This window comes from Eutrigla gurnardus, assembly GCF_963514095.1.
Source record: "Eutrigla gurnardus genome assembly, chromosome: 13".
In the NCBI taxonomy this organism is placed as follows: domain Eukaryota; kingdom Metazoa; phylum Chordata; class Actinopteri; order Perciformes; family Triglidae; genus Eutrigla; species Eutrigla gurnardus.
Genome location: NC_139936.1, coordinates 9,261,612 through 9,284,662, shown reverse-complemented (window position 1 = coordinate 9,284,662; position 23,051 = coordinate 9,261,612). Strand labels below are relative to the sequence as shown.

Below are 23,051 nucleotides of genomic sequence, written 5' to 3'. Positions count from 1 at the left end.
TGATCCTAATGGGAAAAGGGTTGTGGGTTCAACTCCAGGTCACCCTCAGGGTTGCCCAGGAGGTCGGGGAGATGGGGAAGAGCCCTTGGAAGTGACGACACCACCGGCATAGCAAATAATAAGGGAGATTATGGGATGTTTCACTAGGTCATGGAGGGGAGAGCGAAGAAGGGATCTGTGCGGGGAGTTGGCGATGATGTTACTCGATATGTATGCAGACGTGTTCGAGTGTGCACACAGGCACAGAAGAAAGAGTGCTGGATGCAAAGTCTTTCCCACAACACACATACAGTACATGACACAACCACACGAGCTACATCCCATACATGTATACAGATAGACGGATCCCCAGAGAGAGACAGAGTTTGCATACCTAAAGCCTCAAAAACAAAATAGGTTGTTCGTCAGGGTCATTCAAATGATGGTTTGTAGAAGTGCTGTCTGATCCGCCACCTCTACGGATAACATTGGGTTTAATAAGAGAAACGACTTTTAAAGGTGCTACCTCAGTCTTTGCATCCTCGAAAGGACAGTCGTGAGGTTGCCTGTGAGGAACATATGACATAGGTGGTTTTAAACGTTTGAATGAGAGACCAACAAGGTATTTTCTTCGTAAACCATCATGTGGAATGATCAAAACACGGTTTATAAACTGACAGTGTGATTTCATCAGCATTTCAGTCTGCCTACACATGTATAATATATTATGAATGTAGACTGCGTACAGCGGTGAACTCATCACTTCAAACTCAGCACAGCAGGGAGTGGGGGTGGGATGATTATAATGTGTTTGTTTCCCAGAATCCCTACAACAGATGTGGGGAGTGCAAAGTTAGCAAGACGCATGGAGTTACAAGGGCCATATTGATGGGAAAATGTGGGATGAAAAATACAAGAATATAACACACACACACACACACACACACACACACACACACACACACACACACACACACACACACACACACACACACACACACACACACACACACACACACACATAATATATAAAGTCATGCAAACTCCTGTAGTAAATTAGAATTTCCATATCTCCAAACACACAAACAGACAGCAGCAAAAAAACAAAACACAGAAAGTTTGTGCAGAGTGGGCGTGTTGAATTAAAATGCAGAAGCGGGGAGACATTTTTGCATTTTAAATTCTAAGGAATATTACCTTGCTGCCCTCATCAGAAAAAATAATGAGAACATAATGAGATGGTATCAGGTGGAAGGTTCTGTCTTAAAAGAATTAAAAGTCGAACTATCAAAACTCTCACAGGAAGGAAGTGCATGTAGAGATATAAAGCGAACGCCCTGAGGGAGGTTGGCTTAAATGTCAGTTTTGTGAAGGACACCTTCTGTTCTTTTTCATAATGAATATCACTTCGACGTGAGCTTCTTCTTTTGGCTCCGTATGCCTTGCCCTCTGCAGGTTTATATACCAGCAAAGATCACGGCATTTAATTAATATTTGTTTCCGCTTGACGTCTGATCCTGGGTCCTTTTTATATTCCTGCGTTCCATCCGAACTCTGTTAAATTAAGCTCAACTAATACTAATACTAAAGAGCTGATGTGTGTCGTGAATAAGAAAGGCAATCAAGCCTCCAGAAGTAAGTGGCCCATTTGATGGAAACACTAAATGAGCCCTTACTGTGACCTAATGTCGCCGAAGTGGAGAGCTTTTTGACATTACGCACACGTATAAGGATGGACACGCTGATGCTGGAACAGCTACTTTTCCATCCTGCGGCCGTCTGCTTCAGATTGCAGGCCCTCAGAACACATTTACAGCTGTTGAATTTAACTACCCTCTTTGGCTGCAGGATTTGCTGCTGTCAGTCTCTCTCTCTGCTTCTCTTCCTCTACGCTATTCCACCAACTTTTCATCTCTCTTACCCCTTCCCTCCTCCCTCTCATTCTCATCCGCCTCTCACTCTTTCTTGCTGCTTGTCTTCAACACTATTTTACTACTCTGCCTCTTTGCACCACTTCACACCATCGTTCACACTGCATGGCCTATGGTGTCGTATAGATTCACAGTCACACAGCAAATTACTGAGACAAGAGCTTAGACATGCATCCCACTGAAGAAAACAAGAACTGAACACCCTCAGGCTAAACTGAGCCTTGGCATGTCACACAACGCAAGGTATCGCTCTCTTTAATGCATTGATGGCAAAATGCTTATCTGCTTGTGTAAAGGTCTTTAAACATTTGTGAAGTGAATGAAGTGTGTGTGCATTTGTGCACTCCACTGATTCTACCCATCAAGTTTGGTTTTACTCATCCCAGAGAGGATTACTCATCCTGGAAAAAAGATGGATTATGTCCTAACGTTACAGGAGTTTATCGCAGATTGCATAAAAAAAATTAAAAAAAATCGGGATAATCGTGAATATCATCAATATCGTCAATATCAAGTGATTTGAAAAAGTTGTCTAGCTCACGATCATGGTAGACAAGTAAAAAAAATAGAGCCCTATTTAAAAAATAGGCCTCCGGGAATAATTTCAAAAAACAGACTCACAAATTGTTATTTTTTTAAATGTTATTTATACAATCTTTTTAATTTGTCCTTTACAATCTTCAGAAAAAAAACCCTAACCCTTTGTTCTATTTAAAGAAAATTTGCTTCTTGACAAAATGTAAGTGATTCCAGCCATTTTAAGAGTTTTAAGCATATTTTGATGATGATCGGGATAATATTGTGATCATATCATCCCATGCCTATACATGGCTCTCGAGGGAGCTTTTTTTTAAAGTTTGAGAAAATTACCCTGATGATGTCATCATCTTGAGACTTTAACAGATTGGTTGCAGATTGTGTGGAGCTGAAAGTGATGGGTGCTTATTAGACATGAAAGGTCAAATGAAAGAGACGATTGAGTTTCATCACGAGAAAATTCGGTCACAGGGTTAAAAAAGGGGCTAAAAGTCAGAACAATCCTTTCTCACAAGACAACCACTCACACTTACAAGCAATGACCAATTCCACCAAAGGAATGTGCAACACCACAAGAGTCAGTGGGGTCAAAACCAGGACCCAAGGCCTTATTTATAGGTATGCCGTTCAATTTCTACAGCAGGCAGTTGTTATTAACTTTATTCCTGAAACCCATTTTTACTTTGAGCCAATTACCTCCCAACATTAACTCTACACTCTGCTTCGACTGAAGTGGCTGCAGAGAAACACTTGACAAGCCAAAATGGAGAATTTAGATTTGACTTTGAATTGAATGCCTCCGTTGAACATGTTTTTAGGAGCGGAGAGGAGGACTGTATGAGATACTTCAACAGTTTAACTAGCTACTGTCAGTAGAAAAGCCACATTCTTCCCTTAACAGAGAGAAATGGAGCAGAGAGACAGTGAGAGGAAAAGAGGGACCTGTAGAGCAGATAAGAGACGAAACACACAGCATATGGTGATGAAGGAACAACCACAAGCATACATCTACATAGGAAGATGGAGGTTTTAATGTAGGAGTACGCACTGCATTCTGACTACATTACTGAGGCTTAGTAATTACAGAGTGATACACGCCGCCACACTCACACACTGGAACTGTTTAACATTCTCCTGTTCCTGTACCAAAACAGAAATGGGTTGCACGATACATCTTTTCAGCATCGACATCGCGATGTGCAGCCCTATGGGACAATCATAAATGTTTCTATTTTGCACAGAAAAGACAAAGAAATGAAGCAAAAAATGCAGATGAGAAGATGGTTTGAAAGATGTAGGAAACAAGGACCGTAAGCTCTGCAGAAAAGAGGAATGGACTTCATAAGACTGAGGTGGATTTCAGGTGAGCTGTGACTGAAACCTGATGAACTGGAAGAGAGGATGGGGGTCAGGCTAAGCAATGAAGTGGCACTAGCATCGGCTGCTTTGTTCATGCTTCACAATCACTGGCTTATTCATCAGTCATATTCAAGCAATCAAATCCAGCGAGAAGACTTACTCTCACATGTTCCTGCACCAAAAAGGACATCCATCAAAAAGAGATTGCCGTGCTAAATTGTGATACAATTTGCATAAAGGAGGATGAAATTGGATGATAGAGACAGACTGCAAATAGATAAACTCTCATAAATGGAGGTGAACTTCCAGTGAGCTGTGTTTCTGTACTGATATCTGAGGTGGAATGGAGCATAGCGTTAGTTCAGGCAGCACTTAAGTCACACTACATTGGCTGTTAGGCTACAACCTGACTGGCAACGTCCAATCATATTCAAGCAGGTATACAGTGTGACCATAATAACCTGACTCGTGATTACTGTGCTTAACTGTATTCTTTTTTTCCTATGACATGAATGTAGTGGTCCTAAATCCTATCATACATTTTATTTTTAATATATATTTATTTTTTTTATAATCTACATCACAAAAAAGGGCAGTAAATGGATCAGAAGATTCTTGAACCCCACACGGTTTTATCTCCCGACTGTCAACAAACCAGATCGCCAACTAACCCAGATTGGTCGTAACACCCAAACCATATTCATGATCAGCCCAATAATCATTATTGTGTGTACCAGGCTATAGGTACATAAATCCTGAATGACCACAAGGATTCTGGGTAAATGAGAGGACAGGGATAAAGAGGTGGAAATCAGGCAAAGCAGTCAGAAGGGAGACAGAGAAAAAAGTGAACTGCAGAAGAGAAGAGGGAAAAGTTGAGGAGATAAATCAACACAGAGACAGCAGACAGATTGGGAGACAGGCATGCAGACAGACGAGAAGAAAGAGCCCTGTGATAACATTACACCCATGGACATGAACATGATGATGAACTCTGTAGCGAGGTTTAAATCAAACTCAGTGGTTTTGTCTTTGATGTTACAACTCAAAGTCAGCAGGGACTGGAAGCTACATTAGCTCTTTCAATCATCTCTCTCTCTGTTTCTCTCTTTTTCTCCCTCCCTCTCTTTCCACACACACACACACACACACACACACACACACACACACACACACACACACACACACACACACACACACACACACACACACACACGCACACACGCACACGCACACACGCTCCAGCAGCTGTAACCCAAAGCTGTAATTTCTATTAAAACACAGTGAAATAGAGCAGCGAGAGATTAGGTTCTGGTTAGGTTTCATTACAGCTGAATTATGCTTCAACCATAAAGTGCATTTGTCTCTGTCAGCAGTCTAAGGTGGCTGCATTAAACAACATTACATTTAATAAAAATGCGCTCACTTTCCCCAGTTTAATTTAACCAGGCAGGTCAATTAAGTACAATTCTCCCCCAAAGTGAAAAGCTGCCTTAAGCAGGAAACTGCATCATTCAACCTTGTGTTGCATCAACTGAGATTGGTCGAAACCCTCAGAAACGTATTGAAGTTTGGATTCTTCTTACAAAGCAATCAATTTCTTCGGTGCAGCTCAAGGTCAGAGGGAGAAATTTGATAGATTCTCTGAGGATCACAACATGAGATATTGTCAGGCATATATATTTGTGGCCTCGGACACACAAACAGGGTGTGTGTACGCACAGCCATGCTTTACCATGCTCTCACTCTTGGTCATATGCAGACGTATTAAAAACCAAGGACCATGCCTACACTGATGTCAGTGCACTTATTACTGAATGTTGGCTGCTCAAGGAGTCATGTACACTGGGAGTGTGCTGGGAGGTAAGAATGTTTCATGAGAGCAGAACTTTAACAGCGTTACCTGATAAGCACAGGCTGGTCCAGGGTTGGTGTCTACAGAGGCTTTGAATCGATCTTCTCTGGAGGAGATCAGAGCCATTTGAGGGAAGGATTTCACACTGGGGTTTTACTGGCCAGGGCCTGGCGAACACATGCACACATAATCCATCCATATATGAAATACACCATCTCACATTTAGCAGAGGCAGGAAATTACATCAGACACCCATGTACTTTATGGGAGTGCATACGTCAAGGTCCTTTGCATGCAAGAAAACCAGAGATTTGAGCATCACACCCTAGAAAAATACATTATTCATGATATTAATACATGTTTTCCATCAAAGCTATTGACTTAAGTTTTTAAGTGTTACACTTGGGGGTTGAGGCAGGTGAAAAACTCTTTTTTCACATTCTGCCCTCGGCAATGCTAAGAGGTCTACACTAAAGTAGCGGCGGCAGATAATGTAGTGCTGATATTTGAATCAGCCATGGTATTAAGATTAGAATGGACTGTTTTGCTCAAGGTTGAAATATTTAAATGTTTTTCCTCTCTAGTGTAAAGGCTACCCTGTTGTTTTGCTCCTTGTCATACATTTTGGACAACGAATGTCACAGCAGCATGGATGCATTGTACAGAATAAATAAGAACTGAGTTGCCTCGGTATGCTAGCTTTTTCATGGGCTGCAGTTTAAAGGTTGGAGTAGGTGATTCTTTTCAGAAACACTTTCTTTTATATTACTTGAAATCCTCGTAATATATGGATAGTAATTCATAAATTAAAGGCTCTCATTAAAAAAATTAAAAATGGTCATCTGTGGCCGTGACTGTAAAAACCCTGTCCAATCAAAACAGTCGGGCCAGAGATAATAATTGGACGGCCTGCCTGTCTGTCAATGCTAACTTCCTGAATGCACACACTCTGCCGATCTCAATCACTCAATGGGGCGCGCAAGCCGTCTCAATACAAACAGGCTGAGGCATTAGCTACAGCTAGCGAGCGAGTAACACAACTGAACGCACAAGAATAACAGTTTTTCAGTAACAAACGTGTAAAAAATATACTTTTAAAATGACATACCAAAAAAGGCATGCCAACGTAAAAAATACCCTGAGTGTTTCAAAACTGTTTAAGTTTAATGCTCTTACATTATGGGCAAAGTGATGGTAGGGGACCCAGCATGATGAGGAATATAATGTCCTGTATCCTGTAGGTCTATTCACAAATGCAAATTCAATAATGGGCAAAATAATTGTATGTGTGCCGCTATACACATGCACAGCTGTGTGAGTATGACCATATGCTTGTGTCTGCATATCTGCTTCAGAGTGTGTGTGTGTGTGTGTGTGTGTGTGTGTGTGTGTGTGTGTGTGTGTGTGTGTGTGTGTGTACCAAGAAGAAACACTATTGCAAACAGTCCAAATCTATTTATATGCAAATTGGATTTTGGTTAAACGGTTTGGGTGCCTCATGGGTTGAGTCCCTTGGTGAAATGGGGCTAGTCATAAATTATCCAAGTAAGTCATGAATCCATCAATTTTGAAAAAACATTTTTCAATGGGAGTGTAATTGAGGTAAATATTAGGTTAGAAGCCCGCAGAGATGGAGCTAATTGGACTGCACAATGGTGAAAGGGTGGGGCTGTAGTTTTCAAACAGATAGATGGATCGGTTTCTCTTGTGTGTGTGTGTGTGTGTGTGTGTGTGTGTGTGTGTGTGTGTGTGTGTGTGTGTGTGTTACCTGGTACAGTGGGGTCACATTGCAGGAAGAAACTATCCCGCAGCGCAGCAGAGAGGAAGCAGCTCTGTCGTCTCTTCGCTCCTTCATTACGGGGTTCTAAGTAAGAGCGGCCATTAGCCTTCTCGAATGCCTGACTCACATTGGAAGTGTTGGGTGGAGGGGAATCCTGCAGGGAGAGGAAAGGAGAGGAGAGTGTTCTTGTTTACATGGCTATAAATATATGGATTCTAAATGACCATGACCACCAAACACAAGTTACAGCTGAAAACCATTTTCAGAGTCACTCGGTCAATAACTGAAGTATTGGACAAGTTAATATTTTGACAATTTGATCATGAAAGCAAAAGAGAATTACCAAAGACATTAGGATGCACTCTCTGGGGACCATGAATGAAATGTCTCCACAGGATGTTGTGCCAATCCTTGATATTTTCACCAAATAATGCAATTGTTGACCTGCTGTTGGCACTTGATAGAAAGCCAGGAAATCAACTAAGTCATTGAGATTCATTGTCTGGACGCCATGGAGATCTGCACCAAATTGAATTGCAATCCATTTAATAGCTGTCGAGACATTTCAGTAAAAAATGTAAATGTTAAACTCAAGGTGGTACAAGAGGAAAAGTCAGGGGACGCTAAAATTAGTAGGCTAGACCTGTCCTGCACGTCATTTCTATCAATTGAAAGGAAAGAAACTGAATGATGGGGAAATAAATACAAGGTTGAGTTACAGTGTCACCTGACACACTGTCTCTCTGGGAAATGTGTGACAATGTAACACACAATTAATCACTCACACACACACTCTCTCACACACACACACACACACACACACACACACCTTATTAGATCACCCAACTGACAGGTCCACAGTAGAACGGACACACACTCATTATAAATAACAAATGACCCATTCGCCCATCTGTTATCAGAAAACACTGTCAGACTTGTTACAACATCACCCATGTGCAAACATTCATGCATGAATATCAGCGTGCACAAGGACATACTGTACATGTCACCTCATCTACATGCAAATGCAGACACACACACAGACACACACACACACACACACACACACACACACACACACACACACACACACCTCTCCTCTTCCTCAAAATGATGGCTGTCCCACAGGTGTCATTATGCTGCTACTCCACAGAGGGAGTAAAAATGATGGAACATATCACAGGTAATTTCAGATAAATAGCCCTCCTAACAAGGCCATTACATTCTCAGTTGTTAATGAATTGCTAATAATTATGCGCTAATGTACAGACGCGCCCTTGCTGATATGAACATGTAACAGAATCCCAGTTGGAGTAATTAACATCTAAAAGGTGGACTGGGTGTCACCTGGTTAGAACCGTGCTTTGCCATCGCTGGAGACGAATCTCAGTTATTGGGGGGTTTGTCTTGTCGGTGGTTCTTTGAATAATTGATGGCAAAAAGGCTGAATATAGCTGCACGATCCATTTATTCCCAAATATAGCCAAGCCGTCACTTACCTCAAACTGTCATTTCCCCACCGCTGTTTTTCTCCGTCTCCTCCTCTGTAGCTGTCCATCTTTAATCATTGCTAACCCAAACCATTTAGCTTTTCATTATAGACACAGTGGGAGGAAAAGGGAGGCAAACGCAACGTGTGCACAAAAATACAACCTCACCCACACACACACACACACACACACACACACACACACACACACACACACACACACACACACACACACACACACACACATTCTGTTTGATGTTGAAAGCAACTGTGGAAAATAAAATTAATTGAATGATGTTGAAAAAATATGTGTTGTTACTGTTTCTCATGGTTTGATTTTGAGCATGTCTCATGGTGGATTTGTTGCACACACACACACACACACACACACACACACACACACACACAGGCACCTGTAGGCACACATCTGTCACAGACTTATCTAACAGTGCAGAGCAATCATACCTCTGCAAAATAATGTGCACACACACCTGTCGAGGGACCCTAGGTCTGTAATTATACATGAACGCGGGGCAAACCACTGTTCCCACAAGCAGTCATTGCATATTGACAGCACTCAAGTTGACTTTAATTACGCACCCTCGACATTTAGACAGTTCAATGCTTATCTTGCCACATACACACAGCGACACACACAAACACACCTTTCCCTAACGATCCTGTCACATTGCCCTTGACTGTCTGAAAAATATCTCAGAGTGCATATAGTAGATGCCAGATACACATTTGTGGCAGGCAGGCATGCGGCGGCGCAGAATAACTGAAATTGAATATTGATGCGATGCTACCACCAAGACACACTGTCATACCTGACAGTATTTTTAAGTTTTAATAAGTAACTTTCTATTGTTGATGCAACACGGTCTGTATGCCTCCAGTTTACATCCACGTATGTCCAAAATGTCATCACTTGATCATTTTTATCCTGTTATTTGTGTGGGATTTTCATAATTAGCATATGATTTATTGAGTTATGGCCAAAATGGGTTTTGTGAGGTCACAGTGCCCTTGATCTTTAACCACCAAATAATAATCAGTTCATCCTTGAGCACACCTGAATATTTATGTCAAATTTGAAGAAATGAAAATGAAATGAATTTCCCTACAGGCGTTCCTGGGATATAGGGTTCACGGGAATCGGACACACGGACGGGCTGATGTACATACGGTCGGACACATGGACAACCTGAAATCATATCGCCTCTGGCCACAGCTGTTGCTTGCTCAGAGGTATAAAGAAATTAATGTTTAATAAAAATGTAATAGTTTATTCATGAAAAGTGTACACGATTCAGAGCCGTTACCTTGGCCAAGCACAATACATCTCCAGGAAGGACATTGCTTTTTGTTTTAACCTTAATATTTACTGAGGGTTTCTTGACTTTTGAGAGCAGTCTCTGCATAAAAGGCTAATTATTTGATGTGTGTTCTTTTCATGGTTGAAAGATTAGTATTGTTCAATGCTGACATGTCTTGGACCCTTTATGAGTTCTATGCAAAATGGAAAGAAAAATGTAACAAATCGCATATGGCTGAAAGCTTTGGTGTCCATCAAACTATTAAAATGTTTTTAAATAAGATTTTCAGCCTGATATTTTATTATTATCTTATTGAATATTGAAATATATTATTTAAAATACACACAAATACATTTCCTGATTCTTTTTTAACTTAATATAGTCTTTAGCTTAAGCTAAAGCTTATGATAGTAGCTAAATTTTGTGTTCCTCAGGTGTTGTCCACTCGAACAGCAAGAAACAGTCATGACTACCAGTGACGGAAAACGAATGTGCCAAAAAGCACCTGGCGTAGAACCCGCCTAAAGCAGCGTTGGAAACAGCTGTACTATATTATGAAACAGTCAATTAAATTCACTAATAGCAAAGCAATTTTTTTTCTTTTTTTCTATTTCTGTCTCCATCATTATTACATCCGCTAGCGATTAGCGATCACGACAGGTTTCAACTGTGATATTAAATAACAGACCGGTTTATTTATGCTTTACAATCTGGTAAAGAGAACATTTCTATGGGGATCAACGACATACACTGTCCTTTACACCGATACAAAAGTAAAATGGCCCATCTCATCATAAGACTTAAAAAAAGTCAGATACTACTTGTTATCTTCTTATAGAATCATTTCACAGACCACATTCTCTTACACTAATGGCCACTCAAGAACACCTGACAACCACCATACTAATGATTTTGGTTAGTATGTACAGTGGCAGGTTTGACTAATGGCCAAGCGTAACATATGAGAGAGAGAGAGAGAGAGAGAGAGAGAGAGAGAGAGAGTGTGCTACCACTACATCCCATTTTTCATCCTCCCATTACTCTTAAAACCTTTGGTTCTTCCTTGCAGAGCACAATGCTGTTTCAGACTACATGTATATATTTCAGATCAGCCTACAGATAATATATATCGTTATATTGTGTGCTTGCCTGTGTGTTGTACATATGTACATATATGAGTGACACATTGTAGTGTTCTGTACAAATGACACCCATGACAAATTCACATGTCCATTAAAATCTCACGATCATGCGGGATGATCTTTTTTCACTCACTTTATCTCCTAAAACATTTTTTTGTAGTTTGTGTTGGGAAACAACTGACACTACTCTATGTATGACGATATAATCAAAACACCTGATCACCTGTGACAGGGGAATTTGTATTTGTAGAAATTGATCTAACACATCGAAACGTCTAGTAGCCTTCAGCAGAGACAACATATATGATCAATACTAACATTTTATTAATCTTGTAAGTATCCAGTAGGTGAGCTGGTGAAAGCCCATGCCACAGTTTACAGCCAATAAAAACCAACATCTTGGGCACTGAGCGCAGCTGTCACTCAAAAACTCATCAGCAAACTCCTGAAAATGGCCTGCAAAAGCTAGACAGGAGTGCCCGCCTCTGATTCTTCAGGGACACAAATCACAAATGACTTATGTCATGCAATAGTTAGAGTGCGTGAAACTTGTCATTTGGGACTCGTAATAGCAGATTCAAAAAGTTATACTTAATGACTGTGTTTGTCCACGGAAAAAAGAAAGAAAGTGAGAAAATGTTGTAGAGGTGTGAAACTCTCATTACGTGAATTCACATGATTTTGTCCATGACTTCATTTGTGATTTGTAGAATAGGATTCATGTACCTGTAATGAAGATTTTGAGAAAGTGTCATTGTTGTCTTTGTGGGAGGAAATAAATACTTCTACACAGGTGCAAAGCTTGTTGGGAACAAAGGTGTACTTGATGCTCCAAGGCTATAAGATGGTTCTGCAAACTTTGAATTTAAGTCTTACTTGTTGCATTTCTTTTCACTTTGAAAAATCGAGACAAAGCTGTACATCTTAAAACCGGCTATTGCACCGACTCTGCACTTTGTTCTCGCTCTTGCTGGCTGACAATGCAGATAATGAACAGGTTAATATCCTCACAGAGAGTCTGATGAATAATAATTGTTACTTAGGCTCTGCCTTTTAACACCTCTGTGTCTGTTCCTCTTTAGTGAAACTTATACGCAGGCAAGGGTGCAGCAGCATATTAAAAAGTGTGCACAAGTCACAGCTTGGTGTCCCACACAATGTTACTTACAAATGCTGGGATATCTCTTGGTACTTTACCAATACCATTGCTGTAATTACTTTCCCTTTATTCAGTTTTAGGAATTCACTTTGCCTGCACAAAAACGTTTGAGATCAGATATTGTCCTCCCATTTAACAAGACAACATTTACAAGCATTGAAACATTTGCTGTGTGGCATTGTTTTTGTTTTTCTTTTAATTAAGCATTTTTCATGTTTGGGTCTTTCTTCATCTTCATTCTTGCTTTCCTCCCAAAATAGACTGTGTCATTCTGTGTCATAAGCACAGCTGGTGTCTCATCATAGAGCGCGATAACCACCTGTCTGATTTTAGTGGCGGAGGTGTCATAAGGCCTTAATGAGGTTTTAGACAGGTCTTCAATACAGATGGAATGACAGAGGGAAACCATATGGGTCCCATTTGCTTCCTATTCACACTTTATAGGCAGCAGTTAGTCTAACAATTTGCTGACAGCTACAGTTTTCTGCTGTGTTTTGTTGTCTTGTTTATCTTGCTTTCTCCTTCATTTTGTTTTATGCCTGCTTTATATGCTTATTATCGCCTTGTGTTCTCTTCTTGCCTTTCTTGCTCCCTATATTCTCTCTTTCCATCATCTTTTCATACCTTTGACTCCAAAGCTTCCTTGCAATGTTTCAAAAACGCCTCCGTCATATCAACTTGGCCTATCTTAATTTGTCTACTTTCTTTTAAAATCGCTCTCACCACATCTCATGTTGTACATGGCAGACCTGAACAGCTGATGGGATTTTGAGTGGAAGGATTGGAATCCAGTTTAGATCTGAACTATGGGGAATTCAAACCCAGACCCCTTAAAAACCTGCACCCACTGTAACCGTCTTCCTGTGACTGTGATTTATATACACTAGTAATCAGTAAGCCGTCTGTGGAGTCTGGCCGGTTTAGAGTCATGTATAAACACTGACAACCTCAGCTGGGTCTCTCCTGAACCACTAGCCATCCAACAGAGGTCCAGAAGGCACGGTTGAGTGAGTGTGTGCCCAGCCCAGACCTCCTTACATCTTATTCGGGCTTCGCTCTCCCCCTCGTTCCCCTGGCCGCCTGCCTGGCTGACTGTCTGCTTGGCTCCTAAAATCATCACCTGCTACTAAACAGCTGTCCATAACCAAACACGCACAAAACACACAGCTGCTGCATAAAATGGGTACGTGCCCACACCTGCATATGGGTGCACACACACGCACACACACACACACACACACGCGCACAATGCACTTCACACACAGCTGCTGGCCACAGCTGGTGCCGAAATCTTGGACATAGAAATGCACATGTAGGTATACACATGCAAACACAGGACACAGCCGCTAACCACACGTGCCTACTTTATCCACATTAGGAGGGGGCTGAAGAGAAAGAAAGGGAGGGACAGAGGGAGGCTGATTGACTTACACAGAAACAAAATACAGATATGGAGCAAGACGAAACAAATTGCAGAAAATATAGAGACAACAAATAAGAAGGATAATAGGATAAAGACAAATGAAGGAGGAAAAACTGCCATGGTAAAAAAAAGAAATAACGGAAATGAGGAAATTGGCAGCAGAAGTAAAACTCGAGCCTCATAATAAACATAGACGGCATCAGATTAAAGGACCAGATCTGGTCACATTTCACTTCCTCTAATCCAATCTAAACGGGGGAAATAAGTTTCAAATTTGTTTAAATACTGATCTCTATTCTGGGCAGTGTCACAGGTCCGCAGGCATCGGCTGACAATTCCATTATTCTCAGATAAATAAATATAAACGGGATCCAACCTCTCACATGCTACTGAAGATGTTCAAAAGCAGGTCGATACATATTTAATTTGACAGACGGAGCACGTGGCTGATTCTGATATAAGACACAAAATGTGCATCTGAAAAAAGGCTTCATTTATAAAAGAAATGATGTAGTGTATAAGAACGGAATAAAAGCTGCTACCTGACTGTTTTTAAATTGTTTGTGCTACCCTGTTTTCTGAGCACGACACTGGATTTAAGACAAAGAGACAGAGAACACTTGAAAAAAAGACATTATCTCCTTTGTGTATGTGCCAGCACCAAGGGAGAGAAAGAAAAAAACATAACAAATCAGTTTAGCTCACTTAAAACAATAAAAACAGTTTGCACTGACCCACTTTCCTCACTCCTGCCAGAAACAGGAGTTGTTCAAAGTTGTTTGTTCAAATAAAACTTAGAAGCAGTTATCTAACAAAAACAAAAGAAAAATAATAATTCAAGACAACTGGTGTTTTGCTGATATTTCAACCACATCCAAAGCCATGATCATGATCTTTCACACGTTAACCAAGCCGTTGTTTCAGCCACAATGAGTTAAAACACATCTACAAAGTAGTTTTATTGCCTCAACCTAAAGGTGTCTTGTGAGTATGTTTTTGTTATGTTTCTGACCATTGTGATGAATCGTGTGTCCTTGGTGTCTAAGACATACATTCAGTGCATTTCCTTCTTCATGAAAGATTTGCTGATTTTACAAAATCATTTGTTTTGTTTGCATTGCATGAAATAGCCTGGTCTCCACAAAGGCTTGTTCTGCAGTTTGTGCCAGTGTGCAGGAAATCATGTAGCTTTTTATCCACCTTTACTTCTACAGCGTCATTTTATTTTGAGTCAGGCTGTTTTTGAAGAGGGGCTGTTTTTCAGTTCACTTGTTTTATAAGAGCAAGACAGCAGGGAGGTAACAATAACCAGGACTTCACAGCAAGAGAGGAAGAGAAGAAAAGAGGGGGAAAAGAATTTCACTGAGCGTATGTGATCTTTTCCTCCAAGCAATAACTTAGAGAGCATCCACACATCATAAAATCTGAAAGTGCTACACAGACAAGTTCTCCATCTGTGCCCTATCACACATTTTAAAACTCACTTGTTCGGCTCTCTCTTTTCTTTCTTTTCTCTCTTTTCCTCTTTTGCTTATGCATATGTCCTCATTTTCCACGTGTATTGCAGTTGCTGAAACTCTCCCTTTACTGTCTACATGGCTATCTACTTTTGCTGGCTCATGCTCCCCATGGTGTCGTTGTAAATCAAGATGGATTGGAAACAATGCCAACATTAGAGTTTCATTAGATATGAATCCCTTAATATATTTCTATCCCACTCATGCCTACACAGTTAGAAGACAGGTGGGGTCAGAAGTGAGCATTCTATCCCAGCTCCCAAAATGTGTTTTTTGTTTTACCTGCAAATAATGAAACCTGACATCTGTTTTATTGAAAATATATATGACAAAAACCATCAAAAAAACAGATTAACTTTAATATCTCCTTTGCCATGTTTGATGACTCCCTGACCTTTTCTCTGACATCTCCAACAGGCAAAACTTTCTATTTGTACACTAGAAATATCAAACTCTCATAAAAAAAAGACTGCCATGAAATTAACTGAGCACATTCATTCATAAACAAATATTGTTTTGGGGCATTTACTGAAACAACTTAGCTGTCGTTGTTCTTGCGAGGACGGTCTCCAAATTGCTGTATAATTTGTTGCAAATATTCATGCTCCTAGGGGGATAATCTGCTTTGATTTTAATGACTCCAGGCCTTTCACAAGCACCATCATCAGGACAAAGAATAATTAAGAGTAGAAAAATAATTTGTTTGTCAAGAACAATGCATTTCCTTACCCCTGTTAGCTGATTGAGCCACGATAGGATCGGAGCATCACACCTCACATAGAGCCAGCAAACTGGTTGAATTCAAGACTTCGACAGTCTGAGGCTGGTACATTTTAATGGGCAGCAATCGAACACCTAATTCACTGAAACGTAAAGCAGGAAAAGAGAATAAAAGCCCAGACAGAGACTCTCAAGAAGCCAGACAACAGCCTCAAATAGTCTGTAAATAATACATCAACAAGGAAAAGGGAGACATACAGTAGATCAGGCTAAAGCACTGGACCTGCAGCTTTTACTTCAAACACTTCTATTTCCTTGAAAGGGAAATTCATTCTGAGACTGGAGACCCACGGTGAGTTTAAATATTTAAATATAATGTACTTTATGTATGCCGCATCTCGTTGCAAGGCTTCTCTTTTAATCGATTTTCATTTGCATGACATTTCTGATTCTTTTTTTTTCGTGTCTAACAACTGGACGCATGGAGCCAAAGACCTGGGTTGAGACAGCTTTGACACGCCGGGACACCACAGAGACTTGCAAGCATTTGTCTCAAGTTTTTAACATCAAGAGCATTTTGTTTGATTGCCTTCACCCTCCGCTTCAAAAGCTGTGTCGGACGTGAAGAACATGAGGAACATTTTAGAGGGCTGCTGTAGAGATTGCACACAGAGTCAATGGATACAATTAGACGCAAATTAGTCCGGGGCTTATTGAATCTACTTTATAAAAGGTACAGAAGACAACTGACACCGAAGGAGAGACCGCAGGGAAATAACAAAAAGAGCTGCGGTTCTAACAGCTCACGGCTAACAAACAGTTGGCACATTGGCTGTTGGGAGCAAATTAACACAGCAGCGGTTCAGCGGTCAAATAAATTTGAGCGACACTTACACACTTATAGGCCGTGTTCTGACAGACACCAGAAATGTAACCGCATCGTACATTTCAATGAGGCCAGTCCTCTGTCAAATCAAACCATTTTTATCCAGAAAAGCATTGCGTTGAACAATCACATACATGAAAGTGCATATTACATTTATATTTGTATAATATTTGTGCTGTTGATAACCTTGCAATCATTGCAATGGAGGATAAAATGACCAAGAACTCATTGAAGTCACATGAAATAAAACCCGTTGTCGTCTGTGTTTACATGGTAGTCTACAGACCTGCAAAGATTAGGCAATTTGTCCCCTGAATAATGAAAAAGCAACATGACATGGGACAAGGGCTGCTGGTAGTTACAGGGGTAAACACCATCTGCAGACTGCAGCTCAGTGTGTCCACCATCTGAGAAAACATAACAAACTAGGTTTTGTCTCACTGCGGCGACCTTTACTGCTGCGTAATATTTACTGCTGCACGCTGTAACCAGTGAAATGAAAGTGAGAGCATCTGTCTCTACGGTCAATGATCTGTTGAGTGTTGCTGTAATTTATTTGTGCTTTAGAATGTAGGTGTCAGAAAATCAGTCAAATCAGTAAATGGAAAATATGTTCTCATTCACAGCGGTGTCTCTGTTCTCTCCGCTCGCTTGCATGATCTCTCTTTTTTTCGCTTGTCTTTTTGAAATAAAGCAGCAAAAGCTTAACGTTGCATTTAATGCTACAAACAAAGAGAGAGAGAGAATGAGAGCTGCTCACCCCTTGTCCTAAATTGTCCAATATTGATACTATAGTACATTCTTGATATATCAATGAGGCGGTACATGAGTTGAAGCAGTGGCACTTTGTGTGTTTGACCAATCTGTGCAGTCATCCCTGCAAATCCCACCCTGAAAGTTCCTGTACTTTCTAAAAGTACTACCTCCTGATCAGAGCCTTTTGGGAGATAAAATGTCCCTGGAACTTTATTTAGACCTTGGTCCCAAAGCAAGTCCCTCAGAAGGTTCATAGTCCCCTGGGGAAAGTTCCTACAGTCAAAAAGGGACTCATTACTTCCTAATTCACACTTGTTTCTCAAACATCCTTTTTTAATGCACTGCTGTTTTCTGTCTTAATGCCAAGTGAGTGGATAAGACGCAGCTTTGCAGCTCAATGCTTTTAATTGTGTGGCTTGAATATGATCCTAAACAGCTAAGTTAAACGAAACAAAATCCAGTTTCCACTTTGAGTTTAAAGGCAGGTGCTGAGGCAGAAGTGAGTAGCTGGGACAGGTAGACATCAGGTAAATCAACTGACAAAAAAGCCACATGGCTTCATCCACATATTGGAAAACAGCATTTCCTTCTATATCTTGTTTGTAGCTCAGAGGAACAGAAGAGAGGGGTGAGGAAGAAACAAAAAGAACGAAAGGGGAGTAAAATCTTTTCAGAAAGACTCGTCAATAAAGCTACTGGATATGACAGAAACACCACTACTCTGTTCTTTCTATCCATCACTTTTTCTAATTCAGGGAAATACTATGAAATACATGGCACTGCTAGAAGCCTTGGGGTGGAAGCATCAATAAGCACTTCATCTCATTCGGCCACTTAATTGTGGCACTTCAACATATGAGATGCATTCTGGGCTATAATAGCATAAATACAAGTGCATCTATGTATTTGCGGGCATGTTTCGAGTGAGTCGGGATGTGCACTATGTATGTGGCAGCACTCTAATTCTCACAGGGACTCCCATCATCATCATTACCCTGACAGCTGACAGTAAAATCCATATCAAATCCATAACTCCATTTTCCTGTTTTGGTTCCTTTCTTTCATCACCCGACTCCCTTGTCTCCCGTAAATGGAGGCTGCACCATGACACGCCATTAGCTGTCCATGGATATATCATAAAAATGCAATGAAACACGGAGACAAAAAGTCAATAAGTGACAAAGCGTGGGTCGCAGTATATTTTCCTGTTCCAGATACTTCAAGAATATCTTGCCCATGGCATTAACGTCCATGCAACTGTCATGCTCTCCGTCTGACTCATATGGCTTTTCTTTTTTTATGCCACAGACAGCAATGCCTCACTTCTTTTCATTGCTTCTGTCTTTCCATTTTGCTTTTCCGTACAGGGTCAACCATTGTTTCTCTCCATACATCCCTCTTTTTTGCCCATTCCGTCATCCCCCCGTCAGACTCACTATCCTTTCCTTCAGTGTGATAAATCTATGTTTAGCAAACACTAATTATCTCAACCAGAGCTAATAGGATACATAATTACATATTTTACACAGAAGCTCTCTCCCTCTGTCCCTCACCATCTTTGTCTTTTCTTCATTCCCTCCCACTGCTTCTTCCATTCAGTTTCATCTCTCCTCCCTTTCTCCGTCCTTCTCAAGTCCATAGTGTGTGGTATCCGTTTCCCAGAGCAATGTGGTGTTTTTCCACTTGTAATTGACATTAATGAGGTTTTCCATGACTGCGTCAGGCCTTGTGAATGATGTCTGTCTGTGTCGCTGGACTGGAAATACAATAGAACAGCTACTGAATAGGATTTTATGTTGTATACGACGTTTATGAAGACAACTCGTACCGGAGAAAGAGAGGAGACAATCACAGCAGTCTGGTATCCACATAGCATGTTTGAGGAGGTGCACATGTATAGAAACTATAGTACATATAGAGCTACTTCACATACAGCAACACCTGACCCAGTCACATGTTGCATTCACAGCTTTTTTTTGTCACTATTGCTGTACTTCTGGCACCGTGTTACCTGTCAATCCTGGCAACAATTGTGCAAAATTAAAAAGTATAAGCAAGTTTCTAATAAGTAACTATAAAAAGAAACTATTTTTGTTGCCATGTCATTGGAAGTCAGTGTATTACTTCCAACAGCAACAGTGAGAGCCAAGTGAAGGATGTGTAAAGTGCCTCCTTTTTCTATTTGTTTTCGTTATTATTTTCTCACAAGTTTAATATTATGATTCCCGCCTGCAATCACCGTCAGTGATACATGTAATAAAAGCCATCTATTAATATTATCTCTCTGATTCCATCAAGCCAGAGGCTCGCTGAGGAAGGAGTATTACAGTGTTCTTCATTGTCAGCCTAACAGATATTATAAACTGATTTTTTTTTGACTGGCAGAGACATAATTGCTTGGTTACATCAATTCAATAGAACCAACAGACTTGCTCGACCAAGGACCTTATGTTGTCAAATATTTTGCTTTGTATCATAATAAAAGTGAAATGAATTTTATCTACTGATGTTAGTGGGGGTTATATGGGATATTTCTAAAATATTAAACCAATATGAAAACTTGCAAAAAATCAGAACTAAGCTTTGTATTTCTTTTTCAAACATAAAGCATGAAATCAGAAGGTTTGAAGCCAATTTTAGTTGAGCAATAACAGTAAGAAACCATGAAGGAAATCCTCTGACGGATTTAGTTAAATGTGTTAGTGGTGTAAAAGTCTTAGAGATCACTTTAAATTTCTACATATTCTGTACTCAACTTTCTTTTCTTTACATGTTCAACTCATGGATAATCTCGTTAAACCAAATGATCCAAGACTATCCAACAGTTGATGGATTACAGTGCAAATTTAGCACTAATAGCACACTTATGAGTGAAAGTGCTCTTCGCATGAAGCTATTGTTAACACCTTATTATTGAACCAATGCCCTTGTCATTGACAATCCCTCACTCCTACTCAGTAGAACAATAATGTCCATCAAGACCTCTATTAATCTCAACTTCATTGACGTCAACAGAAACAAATCGACAGAGGCAGACACATAAGAACCGAGTGACGGACAAAACGCCATGTCAAACCTCCCCCCCGTTGCTTCAAGGGACAGGGCAATATTTCACTGATCTATAGGAGAGGAATTCCACTGCCTCGGGGTAAAACATAGCTCCAAATTAAATTCCACACTTATTCTCCCCAAGCGCTGCCTGAGGGTATCCCACGACCTCAGCAACATAGAGGTCATTATCAGGAAGGGTTGCCCAGAAGGAAGGAAATGAAGGCAGGAGATGGACAGGAGGGAATAAGGAATTGGGGAAGGAGGAGGAGAGAATAGAACAATAGGGGAAGATGGGAATCAGAAGAAATAACATTGGAAACACTGGATTAGATGTGAGAGAAACTCAAACTAAGATATGCTCTACTCATAATCATCTCTTCTTGCAGATCTGTAATTTCTCAACATGTCCTTTCTTCTCCACAGACAGGGAATCAACTCCTATCAGATCCAGACCTGCAGTTAAAGTACAGACCACACATATCTTCAAATATTTGACCTAGTTGAGATGTGTTTGATTTAGATGTATGGGAGGACCCTTTGCTATAAACCACAAGATAAGAAAAATCCACTCAAATAAATTGTGCCATGTATGTTATTCAAAATGCATTTAACTGCTGTTAAGAAAAGACAGATCTGTGCATAGAAAGAATAACGATGAACTGCAACTAAATTAACTGGACTCAAATCAAAACAAATACTAAGAAACAAAAGATAACAAGCAGACCAGCAAATAACGAAGACAGGGGAAAGACTGTAAAAATGATTGGATGTCAGAGAATAGGTCTCCCTGTTGTGTTTAAAGCCCAAGACAGCTTCTATCATTTCAAAGGACAGACATGGTCCTCCTTTCATAATTTTGATTTCAAAAGCCATGCAGTGTGAATAATTTCCCCGACAAAATGTCGACCTCTGCGAGATGAAGCTTTTAAGTCAAAGTACAGAAGACATAAAACTTCCAAACATGAAACAGATAAGGAAGACATACTTTCTGTCTGTATTCTTTTTTATCCCCTTTTTACTTTCTTATCTTAATCCCTTCCCATGATCGTGATCGTTTCCTAATTAGACACTTTTAATATCCGTCCCAGTGGGGGGCCGTTACCAGGGATACAGCCTAGGCTGCAGCGCGGCATGTGGCTAACTGTTACAGCTAAGACATCCCCGGGTGATTTTTCATTAACTGGTCATAAAGGAGGCTCTGTGTGGAGCCATTACAAGTGGCTTTAGATCTTCTCCACGGAGCACTCAGAGGTACTACCCAGGACCAAAAAAGGGATGGAAATATGGAGGTAATATTGTGTATCTAAAGAACTGTTAAATAAGCTTTTGTTTGCATTTTCTCCCAATTTAGAAAGTCCAAACCCTGTCCACAATAGTGCTTGTCACAGCTAACCCAAGCTGTTTGCTCAAGTGGTGCTATAGACCGACATGTGCTACCTCTGTGTCACATGTTGCCACCAGCTGGGGTTGGTTTTTTTTTTCCCCTTGACCTCGCCAGCTTCCCCCACCTGCCATTGCAGCCAATTATGTTTGTGTGAACACAAAACCAAGCTGGAGGTGCTGCTACTGGGAATAGAACCAACTTGAAGCCATTGTTGCGTATTTAATCACCCCGTGTGTCCAGCACTGGATGTACCACTGATCATTTGAACTCGCAGACCTTCGACATCCAAATCCATACTGTATTGGTAACACAGACGTTATGTGGACTGTGTGTAGCATGGCTGTCAGGTTTTCCGAGCACCCCAAGGATTCTCAGGGAGCCAGATCATCCATCAGCACAACATACTGCAGCGTGACAGAAAAACTACACGGAGCCATTGTTTTTGAAAAATGGCACAGACAGATATATGCAGGGGAGATAATTACAGAGGTGATCAGCGCCGCAATCAACAATGGATCTCTCTCAGTTTTCTAATGAGTGTCATCGCACCTGCTCGAGTGAATTTGTGATATGCACAAAATGTGTCATCTGCATTATCTTAATGCATGAACAATGCAACACTAACAATACCGTCAACGTATAAATACACACAAGTGGGTGACAAAGCTTGAGCAAACAGCCGTATAAAGTGTGATGGTAAAAACTGAAACTGTTACAAATGTCATGCTGTGACCTGAGGCAAACAGCACAACTCATAAAAATGA

General features: G+C 40.6%; 1 protein-coding gene across 1 annotated transcript in view; it reads right to left on the bottom strand.

Annotated features, from left to right (window-relative positions):
- Positions 1 to 23,051, bottom strand: part of stpg2 (sperm-tail PG-rich repeat containing 2) — a gene marked incomplete at its 5' end in the record, with an annotated part of 44,570 nt that overhangs the window by 1,819 nt on the left and 19,700 nt on the right. The window contains 3 exon segments of the mRNA XM_084025703.1: positions 5,710 to 5,814; positions 5,818 to 5,828; positions 7,430 to 7,595. Of these exon segments, the coding sequence (XP_083881829.1) occupies positions 5,710 to 5,814; positions 5,818 to 5,828; positions 7,430 to 7,595 (282 nt within the window).